Source organism: Camelus bactrianus, chromosome 25 (assembly GCF_048773025.1).
Source record: "Camelus bactrianus isolate YW-2024 breed Bactrian camel chromosome 25, ASM4877302v1, whole genome shotgun sequence".
NCBI lineage: Eukaryota > Metazoa > Chordata > Mammalia > Artiodactyla > Camelidae > Camelus > Camelus bactrianus.
The window spans coordinates 37,353,574-37,370,956 of NC_133563.1; the positions used below are offsets into that span (position 1 = coordinate 37,353,574).

At 59.1% G+C, this 17,383-nt stretch overlaps 1 protein-coding gene across 10 annotated transcripts in view; it reads right to left on the reverse strand.

Annotated features, from left to right (window-relative positions):
* Window positions 1–17,383, reverse strand: part of TSNARE1 (t-SNARE domain containing 1) — an 87,154-nt gene that overhangs the window by 19,508 nt on the left and 50,263 nt on the right. For 5 of the 10 annotated variants that reach the window (XM_074353188.1, XM_074353184.1, XM_074353185.1 and 2 more), the window contains 4 exons: window positions 10,329–10,419; window positions 8,183–8,272; window positions 7,643–7,702; window positions 715–876 (listed from right to left, as the gene is read on the reverse strand). In XM_074353188.1, the coding sequence (XP_074209289.1) occupies window positions 715–876; window positions 7,643–7,702; window positions 8,183–8,272; window positions 10,329–10,419 (403 nt within the window). The remainder of the gene's footprint in view (window positions 1–714; window positions 877–7,642; window positions 7,703–8,182; window positions 8,273–10,328; window positions 10,420–17,383) is intronic. The other 5 variants (XM_074353190.1, XM_074353189.1, XM_074353187.1 and 2 more) reach the window with 5 other exon arrangements.

Sequence of the window (17,383 nt, forward strand, 5' to 3'; positions counted from 1 at the left end):
CACACCTACACAGCCACCCACGTGCTCACACACACATTCATGCACCGACTCCCATGTGCCCAGCTCAAGGGACTGCAGGCCGCTGGCAGTAGTCACAGACTGTCCGCGGCCAGAGGAACATTCGGCGGGACGTGTTACACATGTGCGAGCTTGAGAAGAACAAAGAACAAGCAGCCCTCACCCAGGCCCCCTCCCCACCCCACGCCTCCAACAACACTGCCACCTGCTGGCAGCACTGCTAAATTACAGGTTCAGTCTCCTGGCAGTTCATTCCACCACTCAAAACACATCTAATGGGAACTGCTCAAGGTGCTGAACGGCCTCATCAGCGAAACAGCCTCCCGGAAATCCAGGTGTGCCGTGAAGGAAGTGGCCAGGGGATTCCAGGCCAGAGGGCTGAGCCCTGTTAGGAAAATGCCAGGTGGTGGGGATGAGACACAGAGTGAGACTGTCGGGGTCCCTGGACTCTGCTCTCCCCACCTGGTGGCCAGATGGCCAAGGGGAGGCCGACAGCTCAGGCAAGGCCCTAGGAGCCCAGCTCCAGCCCCTCCAGCCTCAGACGGGGGACGGGTCACAGCCTACTGGTCAGCCTGCAGGGCTGACCCAGCCTCCACTCAGAGAGAGCCAACAGCCAGCACAGCCAGGAGTCCGAGCATACCGGGTGCACTCGCACACATGCACACACACTGGCACACACCCACACGCCACCCTCACCTCGATCTGCAGGATTGCCTCCTCGCGCAGCCGGATGGCCTCCAGGTCCTCCTCGGTGATCTCTGGAAGCAGCACCTGCTCCTGGCCCTGCCACACGCTGTCACCCCCATTAAAGATCTTCTCATCCTCGGCGAGCTCGGCAAGAGGGGTCTGGGAGCTCTGCTGAAGACACGGACCTGTGGTTGCCTGAACACAGCTCACTGCCACCAGGAGGGGCTGCATCTTCCTTCTGGGCTCCCAGCAGGCAGCTTCAGCCTTGGCTCAGGCACCCAGGAGCCCGGGCTCTACAGCCCTGAAGGGGTGGGGGGCCTGGGACCTCCACCCTGTCACTGGGGGACATCCCCACAAGGCCATGGGGAGCTGGGGCTGCTATGAATGGTGCACAGGGACCAGGGATGGGCAGATGCCAGGCCCCTGCCCTTCAGCCCACGTGCCCACCTCTAGCCATCCCAGGCCTGGCTGCAGGGACCCCACATCCACTTCCCAAGCTAGGGCCACATGGAAGACCCTGCAGAGCACAGCTGCCATGTTCCCAGCTCTTGGGGGTCACCAGCCTCTTTGTGAAGCCCCAGAAAATGCCCCTACATGCACAAACACAAACCCCAGCTTCTCATCTGGGGGCTGTGAACTCCCCGAAAGCCCATCCTAGAGCGGGTTACAGACTGGAGAGCAGCTGCCAGGCAAGGGCTGTGGAAACCGAGGCATGGATGTCACAAGGCAGGACACAATCCTCCACCACCACCCCGCCCCCAGCTGGGGCGGGACCACGGGGAAGGGAAGCCTGAGGGGGGTTTTCAAGTTGTTTCATTCTTTACTCATTTTTTCAATTTACCAAAATTTAAAGTTCAGTAGTGGCATCTCCCCTGAATAAGCCCTATTCGCTCCCTCATGGGACAGTCTGGGTACAAGAGAGCTGACACCCTTCTGAGGGGCCAGGTCCGAGTTGGGTGCGGGGTGCCTGTGGGGGGCTGCATTGATCCCGGCCCCCTCCAGAGGTGAGTAGGACATGGGGACAGGCCCCCACAGAGCCGCGACTTCACACGTACAACACATTCAAGTTAACCGCAAATGTGCAACAACAAAGCCACTGATCTGCACGCCCTCCCCCTCCTCCCGCCAGGCAGCAGGTAACGGCCCCCACACTGCCCCCTCCCAGTCGGGGCGTTTCCTCATGCTGAGTCTGTGTGCACGATCACCGTGTGTGTTACCGCGTGTACATGTATGAGATGACAAGGGCAACGGGAGGGCAGCCCGGCGGCTAGGGCTCCCCACCTCCTGCGTGTCCCTGATGCTCCCGAAAACCTCGTAGGGAGCAGCCAGGAGCCCATATCACAGACGTGAAGCCGGGACTCCGGGCTCCCACCCAGCCCAGGGGCAGTGCTGTCCTAGAGGCAGAGGTCAGTGCCGGGCACACAGCTGGCAGGCACCCTCAAGTCTAGAACTCCCTTGAGCCCCTCCTACAGTGTCGGGCAACGGGACGGGGCTGAACGCAGGACTGGCATCATCCACAGGACCACCCTCTGCTGGCTCCACATCCCCAGACTCGGCATCAGTCCCCCTGGAGGCGGCTGCAGAGGCCACGACCTGCCTCTCTTCTGCTTTCCTCTTTGCCCCTGGCCCCTGATGTTTGCCTGCGAGGGAGACTAGCTTCCAACCCTCCTGTGCAGCTCAGGTCACAGGGCCACACTGATGCCAGCAGAAGTGACACATGGGACTCGGGGTGGAAGGGGGGCCTCCAGGTCCCCCCGGCTGGGGCTGACTCAGGTGGCAGCTCCAGGACCATGCTTGTTCTTCCAACAGACCCACAACCCAGCTCTGGCCCTGCCGTGCCCCCAGGAGGTGCCCCTTGGGTCAGCAGGAGGAGGACACACATCCACGTTCTGTCCTGCATGTCAGGCCCACAAGGGCCCTCCCGGGCCAGGTCTGGAGATGGAGCAGACGGAGGGGGAGAGCCCCGGGCACAGACGTACTCACCTGCGCATCAAAAGCAACAAATAGCACCAGTTTGACAGATGCCAGCACAGGAGGGCATGTGACACCGTGAAAGCACATGCTGACTGCATCCAGGGTGGGGGACAGCGGGCACCCTGAGTGGCCCTGCCCACGGGAGGCCCTGGTGGTAACAGGACCACCACCACCACTGGGGCTGCAGAGGGACACAGTGGGATGCCTGGTGCCTCCTTTTCCTCCAACTCCGCTCACAGCCCCACAGGATGGGCACGCTGCCCCATCACAGGGTGACACGTCCGCAATCACCCCATCCTCCTCCCAAAGCCACATCCTCCCCACAGACCTCTTCCCCGGGAGTCAGCAGAGGCCTTTAAATAAGTAAATATGTGGATAGATGAAAATAAAATAAAAGATCTGAAAAACCTGTTGACAAGCGCTGCTCGTCCAAGGCGGCAATTATCACCTCCCCTTTCCGTGTGGGCGGGAGGAAGTGAGCAGTGCCAGGCGGGCAGGAGCGGGTGGAGGCTGGCCCCACGCCAGGCCCCGCGCCCCCCGCCTCCCCTTCTGCGGCTCCCAGCTCCCCCGCCCCACGCTGCAGCCAGAGCTGAATCAGGCTCTGGCCCAGCACTGGCACCACTGGGAGGCCCGGGCCAGCAGACACCCGCTCAGGGCTCAGTGCTCCCCAGGGAACGGGAACAGTGACCCCCACCCAAGGCCCCTGCTCAGCACACAACAGCTGCGCTGCCTGCCCCATCCCGACCCATCTCCTGTCCACGCGGTGCCGGGCACAACCCTCACTCCTGGCAGCGGTGACGGCGTCTGGCCCCCCTCACTGACCGCACACCCTCGGCAAGGGCAGCGAGCAAACAGGAAAAGCTCAGCTCCATGGCTTCCTAGCTGTGTGGTCCTGGCAAGTCTCTTAACTGCTCCAAGCCTCCACCTTCACCTCCATAAGGCGGGGCTGACACCACCATGTCCCAGAGTCACGGAAAGGGGTGAATGAGACAAAGGTAAAGTCCCAACCAGGAAGCACACGTGAGAACCAGACGCAGCCTGCAAGCCCAGGAGCGACGCCGGGTGCCCCAGCCGCCCGTGCAGGCGGAGTCACGGGGCGCAGGCAGCGCACCCCTCCCAGCAGTGGCTGCTCCAGAACAGGGCACCCGGACCCCCACCTGCCCAATTCCATTGGCCTGAGGGCACCGCCTGAGCAGGGGCTTCTGCAAGTTTCCCTGGTCAATCCAGTAACCTGGGTGGGAAGAGCCCCGGCCGTGCACCTCAGGGCCTAGATGCAGGAGCGCCCCCCGCAGCAGTGCTGTGGCAGCACAACACGGCCAGCAGGACATGGATGGGGCTCCAGGGCACAGCCTGCGGTGAGCACCACGGGCCAGCTGACCCAGGGAGTCAACAAGCCGGTGAGGAAGTGCAGGGGGTGTCACGTTCAGCCTCTGGGAGCCTGGCTTTCAGTGGGAGCCCCGGAAAGCTGAAGCAAAGGGTGCAGGCCTCCCTGCAGACACGGGCGTGCGGCCTGGCCTCCCCAGTACTGGGCACCCTCCTTGAGCAGCTCCGGACAAGGGACCAGGGAGGGAGAAATGGCTGAGATGCCTGGTCCCAACACAGCCCTCCTCCTGAAAGGATCAGAAAGCGCCCTTTATCCTCCTCACAAAGGCTCAGCTTGGGTCTCGAGCTCCAAAGCCAGGATTAGGATTTGCTGGCAAGGCCCTGGGGCCAGAGAGAGGGGACAGCCGTGTGATGGTCTTCCAGCTTGCGGGGCCGCCAACAAAGGCAGCTTTCTCTTCCCTCTGAGGCCAAGGGCTTCGGTCCCATCCTGACACGTAGGTTAGAGGCTCCGAATCCAACGTGACTGCGGGAGGGCAGGGCCGAGCGGTTTCCCGTGAGAAGAGATGGAGCCCAGTGGAGGCTCAGGGAGGCCGGGGGTCACGCTGGGGGGGCTCAGCATGGCCTCCACCCGGGGCCAACAAGTAGGGAAGTGACGGGTCACCTCCTCGTGGACTCCGACCCAGGGCTCCACGTGGGAACATCCGTGACCCGGCGGCAGGGCAGGCAGGGGGTCAGGGCGAGGGCCAGTCACAGGCCTGGGAAACACAGCTTGTCTAGGAGTCTGCGGCTGCTCACTGATTTCTCCAAATGGTGAACGGCCCTGCTTGTCCACGAATGGAAGCCTCTGGAGGCTCGGCAAACCCCGGAACACAGGTCTGGCGCGACGTTCGGTCCTGCCCGGCCGCACATTAAATGAAGAAGCCGCGACGGGGCAGGACCGACCGCCGGTGCCTGGGAACTGCCCGGCAGGCGTGAGGCTGCCCGAGACGGCGCAGACTGCCGCCCGCTCCCCGCGCAGCGCGGCCCGGCCCCGGGGCAGCAGCCGGGCACAGCAGCACTGCCCGCTGGCTGGGCCTGGCCTGGCGGGAGACAGACCCGGCTCCCGGCCGAGACTGTGGCCCACCTGCTGGCAGCCACACCCAGTGCTCAGCTCGGAGGAGAGCCGGTGGGCAGCGGCCATCCCCACTCCTGCCAGGACCCTCCGCCTGCAGACGGTGGCCCCAAAGTCTGGGGCATCGACACAGCCACACCCCGGGGTTGAACCCTGCAGTGTCAGCTCGTGGACGTCAGCCCACGACGTTCCCGGAAATGACGTAATCTTTCTCAGTCTCTCAGGGGCACCGGCGGCCACCCTCCTCCTCTAAGAAACATCCAACCGAAACGGCAGCAACAGCCCAACGTACACAGCAGAAATGCACAGGCACGCCAGCCAGAGTGAGGGAACGACTCTCGGGTCAGGTACGGACACTCCAGGACCCCAGAAGTGGCCCTCCAGACCCCCACTCATTACACTGTCCCCAACCAAGGAAAACCATCTGGCTTCTAACTCTGCCTGTTAGTTTGGCCCAGTTTCGACCTCCGTCCTCTTCAGTCTCGCTCCTTGGGCTCAGCACGCGTCCAAGCTGCCACCGGGGCCCTGCTGGCCACAGAGCAAGGAGTGTCTTCCACTTACGGACTTGGCACAAGTGCCTGTCCAGCCGGCTGCGTGTCCCGCAGTGCCGAGTGCTTCCACGACACGTGTGTGTGTTCCTACGGGGCACACACCTCGGGTGGAGCTGCAAGGTCACAGGTAGGAAGGTGACGCACTCTGGCCAACGTCAGCAAGGTTCCCGTCAAGTGGGCGAGATCTCTGGGTGCCCCGTGGCCTCACCGACACGTGGTATTCCCCCGCGCGTCTATCTGCATTTTCAGTTGCTTCGGCAGCTGTGAGGCGTGCAGTGATGAGGCGTGGTGGGTCACCCTGCCTTGTGATGTTCACCCTTGTGTGCTTTTGAATTGAGTTGTCTGCCTGTTCCTATTGATTTGTAGGAGATCTTTATATATCACGGACGTAACTGTTTTCAGAGATGTGTTGTGCAAACGCCTTCTCTCACTGTGGGGTGTCTCTTCATTCCCTTATGGGTGTACAGATTTCACAAAGTCAGGTCTACCATCTCTTTCTAGTCAGCACATTTTCATCTGTGTAAGGAACGTCTGCTCACTATGTAGATGTGAAGACAGCCTCCCATGGTGGCTTCTAGAAGCTTCGTTGCCTTTCCGATCACAATATGGGTCAAGGATCCAGTGAAGTGACCTGTGTGGGTGGGCGAGCTGAGGTAAAGAGTCTGCCGGGAGCGGCAGTGTTGTGCCCCAGCCCTCAGCGCCCCCAGCCACGCGGCTGGCACCGGGCCTGGGCCAGGTCCTCACTGAGTCTCCAACTGCTACGCTTTCGTCTTTGTTCAGTTCAAGATGATTTCTAATTTCCACTGCGGTTTCTTCTTTGATCCGTGGGTTATTTCAAATTGTGTTCTTTAAGTTCTCAGCCCCCCAGTGATTTTTTTGTTAGCAGATTCTCCTTTAATTGCACTCTGGTTAGAGAACACACTCAACCCTTTAGAATCTGCTGAGACTGGCTTTAATGTCCGGTGTACGTGTATGTGCGCTTGAAAGGAACACCCGGTCTCTCGCGGTGGGACGCTGTCATAAACTCCAATTAGGTCAGGTTATTATTTGAATCTCTCATTTCCTCGCTGAATCCTTCTGGTCTATTTTATTACTCACTTAGGGAAGTGTGTCCTAATTCCCAACTGTGATTGTAGATTTACGAGTTTTCCCTTTTACTACTGTCAGTTTTGCTTTGTATTTATATTATTTGATGCTCAATTATTACATACATACACAGTTACATATAAATTTAGAATTACATTTGAATTAGCCTTTTGTCCTTGCACAAGGCACCTCCGTGTCGCCACCATCCCCTCCACGTGACGTCTACCTATTCTGATGCTAATACAGCCATGCCCGTTTTCTTTTGCCTTATGGTTGCATAATGAATCTTTCTTCCATCCTTTTACTTTCAACACTTTTCTAGATTCACATTTCAGGTTCACCTCTGGCAAGCACTACATAGTATCTTCCTTCTAACCGAGTCTGACAGTCTGCGCCCTGTAACTGGAGGGATTCGCTCATTTCAATTTAACGTAAGTGGTGTTAAGTCCACCATCTCAAAACTTGTTCCCTATTTTTCCTGTTTTTTGCTTATTTCTCTTTTTTTGCTTTTAAATTAATCAAGTTTTGTTTTATTCCACTTGTTCCTCTCTGTTAACCCATCTTACAGGTCCCGTTCTTGTGCTCTCAGTGTCACCCACAGCATAACACACAGCCTTGCTTTACTACAGTTTATCTTAAGTTAGTTCTTTCTGTCACTTCTCTGATAATCTAGGGACATTTCAACACGTCAACACCATCTACCTTCCTCATCAAGCCCGCGCTAGAGACTTGAGGGAAAAATGCCAATTTCCTCAAAGGTCATTTGTCAAGGTGACGTCCTCAAACAGAGGCCCCTGCCCTTGGTACCCCCTGCTCTTCCCTGCAGCCCAGTGGCACCGGACTCTATGCTGTCCCCAAACAGCCACTGACCATGGTCAATCTCAGTACCCACCTGCCGTCTGCCACCCCTCTGTGCCGTGGGAAGCAGGGCTCTGGACTTCTCTGCAATTTTCTGTCGGATAAAGTACAAGAAGAGGGAGACAGGAAGAACAGAAAAGGTGAGAAAGAGAGCAGCAGCGTCAGATAAACACGACGTACTGGACCACGGCCGACGGCAGAGCACAGCTCCAGCCCCAAGAAGAGAGCCGCCCCACATGTCAGGAAAGCTGGGAGCCGGGCCGGGCTCGGCAGGCGCTCTGCTAGACGGCCTCCTCCACACACCCGGGCTCTCTGGGGCTGTTTCCTCACCTGTCAGGACGAGGGATACCTGCTGTCCCCCCTCCCAAGAGGCCGTTGCGAGGACTGTCCTGGGCCGTGCCCCAGAAGTCAAAGAGCCCTCACTGCACGCGCCGCAGCCGCACCAGCGGGACCCCGGCGGCTGCTATGTGTCTGCGGGGCTGCCCGTCCTCTGCTTCAGGGGATGGGACCATGCCAGGCTGACTGAGCGAGTGCTCAGGGGACCAAGCCCACCCCACCCGCCCGGCAACCTCACCTGCCGGCGCCTCACCTTCTGCACCACTCCATAGCGCTGGACGGCGTCTGAGAGCTGAGTTTTCAGGCAGTCCAGCTGCAGGCGCTCCTGCTGCAGAGAGAGGACGGCTTCCACAGGTCTGAGGCCTCGTCCTGCCTCTGCAGCCCCACTGTCTTCGGGCACTTCAGTCCCTACACTCCTGCGCCCTCCTGCCACTCCTGGCAGCGCCCGCCCCACAGCCCCTGGTCCACCCACCACCAGTCCCACGGCCATCATCACCCCCACATTAGAACCGGGCCCGTCCATGTCTACTGCACCTGCTCCATCCCCCAAAAACACCAGCAGGGCTCCGTGAGCACAGACAGCATCGCCCGACGCCAGCCCCGCCCAGCCCCAACACGCAGTCAGCACTGACCGCGGAGCCAGCTGCCCCGGCACAGCATGCCTGTCTGGTCTCCAGTACCACTCAGGTGAGTTCGGAGCCCCATCTGACAGCTCAGGAGATCCTGGGCCCGAGTTCTCAGAGGCCTGTTCCAGTCCACACAGGTGGTGGAGCCAGGCCGCTGGCCCCAGAGCACATGTGCCCAACCACACACAAGGCTGCATCTTGTCCCCGGCATCAGAGCTGCAGTCACCAAGCCGTCCATCAAGCCAGCACCAGCCCCTTGGCTCCCCTCCATGGCCACTGTCCTCCCGCTGGAATGGGACCTCGTCCCCTGTTGGTCTCTGCACCCCAGTGTCCAGAATGATGCCTGCACAGAGCCGGCACTCAAGACATACTGTCAAACCAGGGGACGCACAAGCAGGCCCTGGACCTTGGCACCACCCGCTCAGGTGTGTGTGAGCACCACCGGCCATCAGGAGCCCTAAGCCCTCGTCTCTCACCACGCAGCCTGGCACCGACAGACCACGCCTGTCCCAGTGTCCTTGGACCAGGACGCAGACGTGGGCTCCCAGTCCCCTCCTGCCCCCAGCACCTCCCGTCAGCTCCCGGGAGGGCCCTGGCCTCTTCCCAGACCCTGCGTTTCAAGTCACAAAACCCACCCCTCACTGCCACCATGCACCCCGTGCAAGCCCATGGGTGAGGGCGAGCTGCAGGTGCACCAGTGGGCCGGCCACGTCTCAGCGAGACCAGCTCTCCAACACAGGCCCCTCAGGCTCACTGGGTACCATCTGGGCCTCCCAGTCCTTGTGTGGCTACAGCTCTGTGGCGCCTGCTTCAGTGTCCAGGTGAGGCTCTTGTAATTAGCACCACATGTATGCCCCAGGACAGACCTAAGAGCTCAGGGAGTTATTCAGTGCTTTTTGGCAGAACCCCTCTAGCTCCAGCTCCAGCCCACATGATCCACCCCAGCTCCAGGTGATGGCACAGCCTCTCCTCCCTGAGAGAGCAGTGACCCCCTGGCAGTCCGCCCGGACAGCACGTCCTCCCACGGGACTATGAGAGCTGTAATGGGGGACCTCATCTGGATCCCTCTCCCAGCATCTGGCAGAGCAGGTGTTCAGTAAATGTTTGTTGGGTTCTTAGATGATGGATGGGTGGGTAAGTCAGTGGACAGGCGGGTAAGTGGATGGATGGACAGACAGACAAAAAGCGAGCTGGTGGATGGGAGGACTGAAAGAAGGAAGGATGTATTCTGCTTTTATAAAAGGGATCCCTCTGAATTTCCAACGGGCTCAACTCTGCTTTCCTGCCCTGGTGACATACAGCTCTGGACCCAGAAAGACCAGAGCTCAAATCTAGTGCCCCCGCCCTGCCCTCCGTGATGCCTCAGGCAGGCATAAGTGCAAGAATAAAGCACAAAGCCACAGACAAAAAGGTCCCCGAACGCCAAGGCCACAGAACCGCGGGAGACGCTGCCCGGTGCGGCGTGACCCTGGGTGAAAGGCCAGGCCAGGCAGCTGCCTCTGGTCCCACGCCCAGGCCATGATGGTTAAATCGCGGGCGTGTGGAACAGCGGAGGGGTCTCAGGCCCAGCGGACGGAGGCACTCCTGTCCAGGAGGGCTGGGAGCCCACAACACCCACACCACTGCCTGGCCTGTGGCACTGCCCAGTGGACGGCTGAACACGCGACCTCTGCCCCAAGCAGCCACGTGGGCCATCCTTTCCCCACGCTGCACCGCCCCCTGGCCCCCACACCCCGCCCCAGTCCCCAGGGAACATACCCGGGAGCAGCCCCGCAGGAGCTCGGCCATCTGCTTCAGGGCGCTGGTGCTGGCTGCAACGGTTTGGTTGGTCTCCTGCTGTGCTGCATGCCTGGGGCAAGCAAGCGTGCGGGGCGGAGGGGAGAGAAGATGGGGGGGCGGGGTTGGTGGGAGCAGCAGAGCGGGCACGGGTGTGCGAAGGGGACACGGGAGAGGGAAGCCAGCAGGAAGGAAGAAGCAGGCAGAGGAAAGAGGGCCAGATGGGAGTAAGGACACACAGGCAGGCCCAGGGAGGGAAACAGGAGAGGAAGCAGGGGTGGGCGGGTGAGGCAGGAGGGAGGGAAGTGCACAGTGAGCCCGGGTCCCTGTCACCACACCCCTCACCCTGTGGACTCCACGGACCCACACACAAGCCATGGGGTTGGCACCTGCACCACTGGGGCCCAGCCCTGAGCCCTCCCGCAGAGGCCCCAGGGGGCAGCACCAGTCAGGCCCAGGGAGCAGGGTGGCCGCAGAGATGGCCCTGGGACCACCGCTGAGGAAACCTTAGCCTGCTGGGTAGGCCTCTGGGGCTGCGGGTGAGACGCCCATCTCCAGACCCAGGCTGGGGGTCTCTCCCAGCACCCTGCTGGTGTGAGGTTGACTGCCGCCCCTGTGGACAGAGTGGTGGGGGACAACCCTGCCCTCAGGCCTCCTGCAGGCTCACACAGCCAAGCCAGGGAAGGACCCTGGCCTGGCTCCAGGCTGCAGACACCAGGGAACCTCCTGGCCTTCCAGCTGCAGCTCAGACACCCCTCTTTACTCCCTGCAGGACCCCCACACAGCAACAGTGGGTGTGGGCACCGGGCTGGCCTGGGCTGAACGTGGGAAGCTCCTGAGAGCTTATGAATCACGTGTCAATAAATCTGACAACTAAGATGAAACAGAGAAATTACTTGAAAGACAAGAATGATCAAAACTGACTCAAGAAGAAACAGAAAACCTAAATAGCTCTATATCTATTGAAGGGATTAAATTTGTTCTTAAAAACGTTCCCAAAATACAGACGACTTCACTATCAAATATTTAAAGAAGCAGTAACATAGATACCACACAAACTCCTCCAGAAAACAGACAAGAAGGGACACTTCCATTTTACGCAGCCAGCATCACCCTGATACCAAAATCTAATTAAAGAACCTGAAAGAAAAGAGCAGCACAGGTCACCTAGGAACACAGCAGCAAGGCCCCTAACAGGGTGTTAGGGGCGCAAATCCAACCGCCCACAAACAGGGTAACATCCTGCGACCAAGAGGCGTTCATCCAAGGAAGGCAAGGTTGGTCTGACATCCAAAAACCAGTGACTGTAATCCTCGTGTTAATAGAACAGATTGAAAAGGGGGGAAATCACCTCAATAAAACCACGCAGAAAGAGCGTCCGGCCAAACTCAACGCCCACTCGTGTAAAAGCTAAGAAACTAGAAGAGAAAAGGGAGACGATCAGCTGGAGGGAAAGAGCCTGTGAAGCCCGCCCAGCACGGGCCCTGCGGGGCGGCGGGCGGCGGGCGGGGCGCCCACCGTCCTGCCTCCATGCGGCGTTTTACGGGTTATGACGTTCTGATTGTGAAAGGACACGCTTACAACAGTGCAACATGGAAAAGAGGTGAGCAGCATGGGGACTGAAAACAAAGACACGAAACTGCCTCTGTCACGGAAGACAGGTTCTCAGACGTGGAAAATCCTAGGGAAGCTGGAATCTAACGAGGGCACAGGGCGCGGCAACCAGCAGGACCGGTCATCTACACGCACGGGCATCTACAAAGGAAGATGAAATTTAAACAATGATACCTCTTATACTAGAATAAAAAGCATGAAAACATGGCCATAAATTTAACAAAATCCACTGAAGACCAGTGCACTAAAACCCGCAAGGAACTGCTGAAAGAAATAAAAACAGAAATGAGAGAAGGGCCGGCCACTTTCCCGGCTAGGAAGGCCCAGGGTCCTTCAGACATCAGTCCTCAAATTGATTTGCAGAGTCAAGGTAACCCCAAATAAAATTGTAAAAGGCTTAAAATTATAAAATTATAAATTGTTAAATTACAGATTTAAAATTACAAAATTATCAAAGGCTTTTAAAAAGCAGAAATTGACAAGCAGATTCTAAAATTGATACTGAAATACAACTGCCCAGGAGCATCCCTAACAATTTCAAACAAAGGTGAACAGAGCTGGTGGTCAGATCCAACGGATTTCAAGGCTCCGCATGAAACTGTAATTAAGACAACACGGCACCGTCCTGAGGACAGAGATCAGTGACACAGAATAACCCCGAGGTGCCCCTGTATGTAGACGTTCAAGTAATCACTGAAGAAGGTGCCGAGGTGTTCAAGGCATTCAAAGGACAGTCTTTTTTCAACAAATGGAGTTGCAGCAACTAGGTAATCACATTTAAGGAACATCAGGCTGGACTCCCACCTCACACCACCCTCTGTGCCGGACACGTAGGCAGCCCCCAAGCCCTGGCGCCCCCAGCCTGGCAAGTCTGCAGGAGGAGGGGCTGCCCGGCTGAGGCTGGAGGGTGGCTGGGGTCAGCAGGCTGGGCAAGGGGCAGCATCACACACAAACGGTCACCAGGGCAGGTGACGGACAGAGGCAGCCGTGGAGGCACAGCTGGAGGCTCGGGCACAGGAGCTGACCCTGACCTGGAAGGCGAGGGGGACCAGCAGTGGGGAGGCCCAGCCAGGCTGCACTGAGGAGGAACAGGCGGGGACCTGGAGCGTGGCCAGATGTGGCCCAGAGAAGAGGTGGAGTGGCCAGGAGCTGGGGAAGGGAGACACGTTTCAGCAGCACCAGCCAGGCTAGGTGAAGGTGCGGGGCACCAAGGCCACCCCTCAAGTCTCTGCAGTGGACAACGGGCCCCGGGAGGGCGCCGCTGATGCCTGATTCCCCGGCATGGAGGAAGCAGGAGAAGACACTGGAAGGAGGAACCGGTGAAGGAGGCCGACAGGTGGCCCAAACCAGGGAGGGCAGAAGCCCAGGAGAGGGCGAGCAGCAGAGCCCGGAAGAAGCTTATGGAAGGAGGAAGCAAATCAACAATAAAAAGACAAGTAACCTCATTCAAAAACGGGCGGAGAACCAAACAGTCTTCACAGAAAACATACCAACGTCAGTAACTCTCCACATGACCAGGCATCGGGATGTACAGGTCCAATCCACCCTGAGATGCCACTGCGCCCGTGGGAGGACGGCTGTGGTCACAGGCAGCTGATGAGGGTCGGGAGGAGTGGGGAAATCATAGCCCTCACGCTCTCCTGGGGGGGTACAGGTGCAGCCCCTGGGAAACAGTCTGGCGGCTACTCAAAATGTTAAACAGTCACCATCTGACCAGCAAGGCCACTCCTAGGGACCAACCCAAGAGAAGGGACAACAGGGGTCCACACAGACGCTCAGAGCATCAGTACGCACAGTCGCCGAAGAGAAACCACCAAACCTCCGTGAGCTGATGAGCAGGGCTGGCTTCGTCCGCGCCGGCCGCTCTGGCACTGCACCGCACACCGGGGCCCAGGAGCAGGGGGCGCGGTTTCTCACAGTCTGGAGGCTGGATGTCCAAGATCAGTGTGCCGGCGGGTCAAGGTCTGCTGAGAGCCCTCCCTGTTCGGCCGGCCTCAGAGCCTGGCCACGGCGAGGAGTGCATGAATAGGGCTCTGTCCCCAGAATCCCTGGTCTCCACTCCCCTCATCGTGCCACACCCTTCCAGAGCCTTCCACTGGCTTCCTACTGCTGGGGAATGAAGCCCAAACAATCTACCAGGCCTCCAAGGGCTGGTGTGGTCTGGCCCAGGCCCACCTGACCGACAGACTTGGCTGTAGCCACCCACTTCTGGCTCCTCAAAGATGCCACGTCTACTGCTGCTTCAGGACTGTGGCAGCTTGAAAAAACTGGCCAAAAAATTCTGCAACATTTCTCCCACCACATGCACGGTGGGTCAAGGTCCCTTGCATCTGGCCATGCTCAGGACCGCCTCAGCCACAGGGGGCGGCAGAGGCGTGGCTACGTGACTTCTGAGATGGTCGTAAGAGGCAACGTCATGTGGTTCATGACTTCTTGGTCAGAACATTCACCCAAGAGCCCTGAGCCGACACAGAAGTCCAGCTCCCGAGAGGCCCACGCCCCGAGAGCCCAAGCTACCCGAGTGACCCCCACTGAGATCAGTGTCACCCACCCGCAATCACGTGTGAGGGAGGACGCCTCCTGGTGCTCCAGCCCCAGCTGAGAGCGGACGGGCAATGAGGTGAGACACAGCCACACAGGAAAAGGCAAGAATGGAGGCAGAGAGGAAGGAAAGGCCTCGCAGGGGCTGAGGTGGGGAGAGGGCCAAGCTGAGGACATGCATGGTTGGGGGGAGTGGGAGACAGTGTCTGAGGACACGCGTGGGGGGGCGAACACAGTAGATGATGTCCAGACGGAACTCATGAGCCCGCCCTCCCACCCCTGCTTGGGTATTTGCCCTTTGGGCTGCCAGGGAGCACCATGCAGCTCTGATGCTACTTCCACAGCCACGTAGTTCCCACCCGGGAGAGGAGGCCATCGGTGTGGTCCCTACCAGTGCAGGGTCACGCTGGAGGCAGGGTCCACTGAGACCTGGGCCAGCACGGACCTCAGCCTGGATGGAAGCTGCAGTCCAGCTCCCTGCGTGGTGTCTGCCTTCCCCTGTGCCTCCCTCCACACCCCCAGCTCCCCTTGGGTCCAACCAGCACTGGTGACCCCAGCATGTTGTGAGGGGCCAGCAGCATGGGCCAGGGCCCCAGCCTAGCACGCGAGCCCACACACTTGCTCAGAGGAGCTGGGACGACAGAGCACCAGGGCCTGCAGGCCCAGTGCAAGGGTCCCCGCTTTGTCCTGGAAGGAGACTCCCCCCCTGCCATGGACACAGGCTATGGGAGCTGGGTATGGGTTCAGCCACGGTTCAGGCCCAGCATCAGGCCACACCATCATCACTGACCCACGCTGGGCCCCGGCCCTAAGGATTCAGAGTTGGGCTCCCCGGAGCCTGGTGACAGAGCCCCCACCCACAGGCAGACGTCCTGCCCGGGGCTCCTGAATGACTGTCGACTCCTTCAGCTACCATCCCAAGGGGCTCCAGCAGTGCCCCGGGCTGATGCCGACAAGCACGGTCCTGCTGCCGCTAAGTGTCACCTCCATGGACTGGGCCACCTCAGCCAGTCTGGGAGCCTGTGCTGAGAGGGCCGGGACAGGGTCCACTCTCGGGGGCTGAGAGAAATGCAAAGCCCACACCTATCTCACGCAAGATGAGCAAAGCAGGCTGCACCTTCCGAGGTTCTTAGGAAGCTAAATTCATTCCATTTGAAGGGCTCTCTTCTCTGGAGACTGGATCCCGCCCACCGCAGGGGCACTGAGATGTCTTTTTTTAATAAAATTATAGCAATGATGGATGGTAGTGTACTTTTTTTAAATGTCTTTACTTGGCAAAATAAAAAAGGAACTGGGAACTATCAACGTGGGGAAAATATAAGCTTGGCAACCTTACGGAGGTCTCAAGTTATTTTAAAATGCTAAAGGTCCGTGAAGTGCAAATTCCCCCAGGGCACAGGGTCGTGGAAGGCTCCGGAAGGCCAGGCAAGCAGGCTAGGCAGCCTGGGCAGCAGCCACCCCGTGGCGAGGAAGGGTAAGGGGGTTGGGGGGCCCTGCGGGGGTTGGGGGAGGCTCTGTGTCGGACGGACAGGAGGGTCCAGAGCCAGCCATCCTCTCCAGACCCTCGCAGGGGACGTCATCCTCCAGCCACCAGGGCCACCGGGCGAGGCAGCCCACCGATTGGCCCTGGGGACGCCACAACAGAGGCTCCCCCCGGACACAGGCGGCGCCACAGAGATCGGCCGCACAGCCCGGGAGCTGCTCCTAAGGCTGAAGACGGGGCCCGCTGGAGAGCGGCCAGCGTCTCCGCTCAATGATCTCACAGGCTCAGTAGCGTGTCCGCACCTCTGAAGGGCATGTTTTCCACGTGTGAGGGGGGCACATACACCCCCAATCCTAAGTGTAAAAAGCGGGATCCAGAACATGATTCACTTCAATCCAATTCTGCAGAACGCCCGTGGGTCTGAGAAGAGGCTGGCAGGAAACACCGAAACGTTCACGGCGCTGCCTCAGACATCCTGTGTGCCCAACTTCCTACAACGGCGTATGTTACTTTCACAATCAGAAAACAATACGTGTTACTTTTAAAAAGAAACATAAAGGCTAATTAAAAATAGAGTTGCACATAAAATCTGCCCAGGGCCCTCTGTTGCCTCGAGCACTGGACCCTGAGACTTCGCAGGGGTGGTCCCAGCCTGCCTGGGATGGACAGAAGGAAACACAGGTGGGTGGGTGGGTTTTGGCTGGACTGTCAATTCAGAGGTGCAGCTTCAGCCACACAGCAACCTCTCTCGGAGCCTCAGAGTCTCCATCGATAGAGCTGGAATCACATTACCTGCCCTCCTTCCCAGGTTGCAGGCAGGACACCAGGGGCTGAGGGCAGGGTGGAGCCCCGACGAGGAGCCCCTTTCTGTTCTGGGCGTGATTCTGCCACAATCTCTAATTCCAAAGCATCAAGAATCATCAGAGTAGAAAACGTGAAGCCCAAAAGTGAACGGCCCAGACCTCAGAGGTGCAGCCGGGTGCCTGGCCTGGGTTTCCAAACCATAAGGCTCCCTGTTGGGGAGGCCGGCCAGGTGCTGCGTTGACAAGGGCTGGGAGGGACAGCTGCTGATGGCCCGGCACTTACTGAGGTCTGACGAGAGACAAGGTGCTGGCCTGACATTGGCAAGCACTGTACCCCCGGGGATTCGGGCCCTGGGGCTCGCCGTCAGACTTGTTACCGCAGGACAGCTTCTCTCCTGGGGGCCACCAACTGCTCCATTTGCCCAGAGCAAAGGTGGGGGTTAGGGATCCACTAGGCGCCCCCACCACCTGCTGCACACTGTGGGCTGTCCCCATCCCAGAAGCACTGCAGTTTACCAAGGACGGGGGTAGGAAAGGGGGCGGCCAGGCTGGGAAGCCCCGAGAGGGGACTGGGAAAGTCCTAGGGTCCAGGCACA